The sequence below is a fragment of the Phytophthora infestans genome, genomic scaffold (genome assembly GCF_000142945.1).
Source record: "Phytophthora infestans T30-4 supercont1.1 genomic scaffold, whole genome shotgun sequence".
NCBI classification, from domain to species: domain Eukaryota; phylum Oomycota; class Peronosporomycetes; order Peronosporales; family Peronosporaceae; genus Phytophthora; species Phytophthora infestans.
In genome coordinates this window covers 4,291,911-4,297,910 of record NW_003303758.1, presented here as the reverse complement: position 1 = coordinate 4,297,910, position 6,000 = coordinate 4,291,911, and the positions used below count along the sequence as shown (strand labels likewise).

Here is a 6,000-nt window from a genome sequence, read left to right as displayed (position 1 = left end):
GAAGAAATATCACAACGGGCACCAGTACCGTGGCTTCCATTGCGACAGGGGCAGTTGTGGTGTAGTGATTTCTCCGTGGTTGCGGATTATCACCCGTCGACAAAGACGTGGCCCAAGTTGTTCAAGCGACGAACCCTCGGTCGGGTGATGTACGGAGACGCCAAGGTGCAAGGGACTCGACGGCGTCACCTCCGAGTTTTCAACAAATATCGGATACGGCCCTATGTCACTGAATCCGGGCTGTCCTTTTATTAATAATGGACTGGCCGGATTCGCATTCAGCGGACCATCTACGGTACGAACCCTCAGTGGCGGTTGGGATGAGTTCGCGGAATACTCAGCGACCTTTGGAAGACACGTTAACCGTCTGGGACAGGGCGCGGACCGTTGAAGATGCTCATGCGACAGTGCAGACGACGCTTGGCATGCAAGAAGATCCATAACGGATCATTGTTCACTTGATATTTGTATACTTGATTAGGACTTCTTATTAGGAATAGACCCGAAAGGGTAAGCTTAAATACAGAACAGAATTTCCACTCAAGCACACAAAGCGACGTCCGGCTTCAAGGTAAGCGTCAGGTCAAGCTTGTTTGAGTGTGTTATGCCTGTCGGTGAACTCGAAGCTCTGTAGCGAGGGTTCATCCGGCAAGGCCAAGAGACTTTGTGTATTGGCCGATTATTATCGGGAGGTTTTACGTGACGGCTTATTGTTGCCTATTTGCACGACTGGGAGTGCTTGAATTGCCTCCCTTTTATTTCTTCCAGCCGAGTGTTGAACACTCGGTGATCTCGTAAAAGGCTTACCCGTGCCTGGTACCCTTCCGCTGTTGGGACCACGAGGATTCAAAACACCTGCTAGCTTTGCTCGTGCTAGTAGCGTGTTCTTATTTTACTGGTTGGCCTATATAAGTAGTTTACAAGGTCCAGTTTGTCCCGGTGCAAGGGCAGAACTGGGGTCTTCAGGTCCGCCCGAACGATCGTTTACTATCCTAGTAGACGTATTGTTGTGGGAACATCCTAACTACATCTGTAGCTAGAGTTCACGTGGGATTTCCAACACCACACTGATCAACCCGAGATCCAGGTATTGCTGCACTTCAGCCTCCATGACTTCCCCTTCCGCCATCGACACACGGTAGGGCGGCTGCTTTATGGGCTTATTATCCCCGGTGTCTATCTCAAACTTGAGTCGGTCTGTCCTCCCAGGTTTCATGGACGACGTGACGAATAAGTCGTCGAAGCGGATCAGCTCCTCGCGGAACAGTTCAATCTGTTCGTCCGTCAACTTGGACTGTGAGAAATCCGCCTCGCCCTTCTCTTCCTTGTCGGGCGGCACCTTCGGCTCCGGGCGCTCGAGCTCCACTAACTCAACGTTCCCCGAGGTCGACGACACTTTCACTTCTTGGGACTCCGTCGACTCGACCGCCGCGCCGGTTGGCACGGAAGGCGAAAGAGGGCCAAACGCCGACTCGGAAATCACAGACACACAAACGACCGTGGACCCAACTCACGTCGGACGACGCATTACACACCTCGACTAGGACCTGGCTGTTTTCCACCGTGCACAAGGTCCGCGCGACACACAGAGCAGGCGAGAGACCAACAGTGCTTTCCACCAGGACCGTAGTCTTGTCAGCAGCGTCGCCGACGACGTTGGCCATCACTAGAGCTTGGCCTCGCGGAGGCAGGCGTATCGAGGCGGCCATCTGAGCCATGTAGGCGTCCTGCACCACCGTGTACCCGAGCGGTAGCTCCTCACCGGTACCCTTGAGCGTCATCCTTCGTTCGGCGACATCGATCACCGCCCCAAAAGCACCCAAGGCGTCCACCCCCAAAATGGCGTCGACGTGCAACTTGTCAGCTACCAGCACACTAAGGGAGACCTCCACAGCTCCCAGTCGCAGTGAGAGACCGATCCATCCCCGTATCTTGAGAGGGTGTCCCGACGAGCTCTTGACTTGGCCGCCGTACGGCTCCAGCGTCTCCTGGGACCGGCCCAATCGCTTCAATACTCGACTGTCCACGAGACTCAGAGTCGCACCAGTGTCGGCCAGCATCCGAGACGGTAAGCACTCAATGTACCCACTCGAGAGTGCCTCAAAGTTTCCAACGGCGCACACGACTCGTCGGCCATCCTCGACCACGACATGGACATCGGCTCTTACGTCATCGTGGGAGACGCCAGACCCACCAGGCAGCTCCACGGTAGCTACTTCCACCAAGCCGGTCTTCGGCACCTTCGTAACGACCCTCGGTGACGGCCGCACCACCTCCACGTAGTGGGAGGCGTCGTCTTCGTCCTCGGGATAGAACAGCAGCTCGCACAACCCAGCCGTTGGCTCGAAGAGCGTAGAGACATCCATCCGCCGGGCCGCTCTCCGCCGCTCACGGCGTCGTGCCGACGAATTCCTCCCCCTTTTAGCCCGCAGGAGGAGCTTGGTCCAGACGAGAGCCCCTTCCACCTCTAAGTACGCTATGAGGTATGTCTCTAAACGTCCCCACGGTATCCCGCTCTTAGTAGGTCCAGCTGCCCCCCTTTCGGCGAGAGCACAGAGACGCTGCCAATCCGGAGTAGGCGCCTCGTCCCACCTAGGCTGAATTCCGTCAGTCGTAGGTCCGTCTTCGCCGGGCGTCGACGCCGTCGCGCTACCAGCCTCCAAGCACTCTTTCAACCAGCGATAAGCGGCGGTACGCGCCGCCGCACGTACGCCTCGACGATCAACTACCGGAGAACTGTCCCCAGAGCGTGAAAGTCTTCCGTCTTCTCCTCCAGCATCAGGTTCGACGGCGGGCAACAGGATGTTGGCACAGACGTCGTCCTCACCTCGATCCTCCACTCGTCGGGGAGTCTCACGGCCCTCGTTCAGCTTCTCCGACGGCGACGACCTTCTTAGGGTAGTAATAACCGTACGCACAGCATTTACTACGGGCGTCTTGAAGTCTCGGTTGGACCGCTTGGCCTCCTCGGTCGTCTCCAACGTCTTCCGGAACCAGTCTTGCCAGTGCTCCGGCGATGCAAGCTCTCCAGGGAAGGCACGGCGAGTTCGCTCCAAGACCTCGGGTGAGATGCCCAACAACCGAGACAACTCCGCTATCGAAGGATCCCTTACGGCCTCAGTGTTTAGCCGCACACGCTCCAATACAACGGCTTCGTCCAACGGGTACAAACGGTCTTCTAACTCCTTGTCATATTCTTTACTTTCCGTATTAACTTTCGTGCCAGCTAGAACCGTAGCCTCTTGGCCGGGCTCACACTCCTCCATGGCGTCCAATTCCGCATCCGTGAAAATACAGCCAGTTTCAGCTTGCTCGATCTCCTTGCTCGGTTTGGCATCCTCGTCCGTGTCAGCCCTTTTGTTCCTGTACGTCACAGCGGCGCTAGGTCCATCAACACTGCTTACCCCTTCCGCACGCATCCTTCGTTCCGGCCGCGTCTTCTGCCCCACAGGCAGAGTCTCCACAGGAACCGTGACGCCGTCGACAGCGACGGTAGTTCCCACCGTAGAGGCCACCTTGGGTAGATCCACGGCTACCTTCTCACACCGTTCCGGAGCGTCGTTCACCACGACAAGGTTTCCCTCTTCTTCCGTGCCTACTATCCGGATACCCCTCTTTTCCTTCGACTTTTTCTCCTTTTCCTTCGTCTTCTTCTCTTTCTGCACCACAACAGCCACCGCGCTGTCGTCTTTCCCCGTCACTGCTACCTCTTCATCAACGTCCACTGTAACGGCCTTGTCTCCTCCATCCTTCACTCGGCCGCCACTCGAGTCATCCACTTGACCAGAGGAAGGAGTGACTCGTTCTTCCCCTCCCTCACGCTCCCGTCATTGACGAGACGCTTCGGCCGTCGACGCCTTCAGAGTCGTGGCCAATTCCTTCAGAGTAGCGATCGTGGGACACTGAGAGACACTATGACCGATCTGGTGGCAGTAGAAACACCGCATCGTCGAGTTTTCTCCTCCGTTTCCACCGCTAGGCGGGCCACGGGCCCCAATATACGGCATCTCACACTCAGCCACAATATGACCGTACTGGTTACACCGTCGGCAAGTCATCGTTTGGCGCGAACACGTCACGCGAGTGTGACCCTTGTAGTCGCATCGGCCACAGACATGTTCTCCTTCTTGCGTGTGGGAATCCTACGCCATCTTGATGCCTCGACGGGCACGATTACCTCCGAACGGACCAGCTCCACCAGCGGGAGGGAGCTGTCCGTGGCCTCCGGAGATCGGCACCACCGCCGATACAGTAGGCACCGCAGCCGGCGGCACGGACTGCAAATCTTCCATCACCTGGTGTTGCCATTCCTGCTGCTGCAACAGGAAGTCGTCCAGCTTCTGGGTTAGAGCGTTCACAGTCGCCGTGTGACTATCAGTCCTCGCCCGCGACTCGTCAGGAAATTCGTCGTCTTCCTCCACAGGACGATGCATGTCCTTAAGCATTAGCCACTCGCACGCCTCCGGAATATCTCGAGTCGGGCTTGAATCTAGAGCAGCCAGCATCCTCTTGTTCTTCAGGCCACGACGGAACAACTGATACCGCATCTGAGGGTTCGGATAGTCGAGGGAGTCGCACAGATCCGTGACTCGGTCTCCCCATTCCTCCACAGACTCGCCACGCTCACGCTTAGTGGAGTACAGTCTCTCTTAGAGCTCGTCAGCCGTCCTGCTGAGGAACCGGTTGTGGAAACGCACCTTCAGCGTCGCGAACGACTTGATGCTGGCGTTGCTCCACCATCTTTCGGCCTCACGTCCCTTCAGCTTCTGTCGAAAAACCAACAGTCGCTCTCTGTCTGGCAACCGGTCAGTGTGGTCCTCGAACAGCTTCCAGAAGTCGCGCACTTTCTCCACCGTAGCCGTGTCCGAGTAGAACATCGGCAGCACCTTCATCACAGTCGACATCTTCGAGGTCCAGTCTTCACGCCTCGGCAGGCGTGACGGCCCAGGCAGGGCCCGGACCGGCGGTCGAACACCAGCACGCGAAGGGGCCTGCGGACCTCGCGGCACCACTGCCGAACGCGGCGGAACGCCCGGGGCGCTCCCTACTAGTCCCGTCCAATCAGGGCGCGGACCAGTCCTACGTACTCCAGGCGGAGCAGGATGCGTCCGGGTCGCCGCGTTACTCTGACCTCCCGTAGCAGCAGTAGCCGTCCGAGCAGTACCCGTCCCAGGCACGCCCGGTCCCGTGGTCCTGTAAGGGGCCACCGGATTGGCAGCGACCGTCTTCTTAACGGCGACCGGCGGAGCCTCGTAAGGCGGCTGGGGCACGGACGCCGTGTACGCGAGCACCGTGTTGTCCGAGGGTGTGAACCCCTTGGACGTCCAGCTCCAGTCAAACGCCGGCCGGGTCCCAGCGGCGCTCCTCGGCTCCAGTGTACTGCGGAATGAATCCACTGGGGCTCTTTCTTCTTGGCCGGCTCCCAATTCTCAACGAAAGGCTCGTCCTCCTCGTACTGGACGGACACTATACCAAGCTGCCGTGCTCATAGGCAAGTTGGGTAGTCGTCCTCAAGAGGAACGTTCCTTCTCCACCAGGGGTACCTCGTCCGGGCCCGGCGACACCGCCTCCGTACCGGGCGCCGGCTCCGTTTTCACCTATTCTTCTACCTTGACCGCGTCTTTGACGCCACTCGTCACCTCCAACCGGCCTTCTCCAGCCGCCCGTAGCTCGTCGCGCGTGCTCTTACATAGAGCGTCCCGATCAGCAGCGGTTGTCACTCCCACAGGAGCCTTCTCTTCCTCATCTTCATCTTTTACATCCTCCGTCTGAGAGTCTCCCTGACTCTGTCCTTCTTCAGCCGCCTCTCTGGCAGCAGACCGCCTCAGGTCCTCTTCATAGTCGTCTTCCACGTATACCGACATGACACTCTTCTCCAATGCTTCCCTCGTCTAACCCTTGTTCCCAATACTACCTTATGCGCCCCTGGGCTTGATACCAGGAATTCCGCGCCGAATAAACTCCAAACTTTCCACTCCCTTATGCGCCCCTGGGCTCTAT

At 57.9% G+C, this 6,000-nt stretch overlaps 1 protein-coding gene across 1 annotated transcript; it reads right to left on the bottom strand.

The window, feature by feature from the left end:
- Positions 1-1,036: 1,036 nt before the first annotated feature.
- Positions 1,037-5,864, bottom strand: PITG_00798 (uncharacterized protein; the record flags this gene model as incomplete). The annotated part of the gene is made up of 5 exons (XM_002909315.1): positions 1,037-1,369; positions 1,515-3,811; positions 4,178-4,646; positions 4,698-5,369; positions 5,610-5,864. The coding sequence occupies 5 exons, from the start codon at positions 5,862-5,864 to the stop codon at positions 1,037-1,039; spliced, it is 4,026 nt and encodes a 1,341-aa protein (XP_002909361.1).
- Positions 5,865-6,000: the final 136 nt, after the last annotated feature.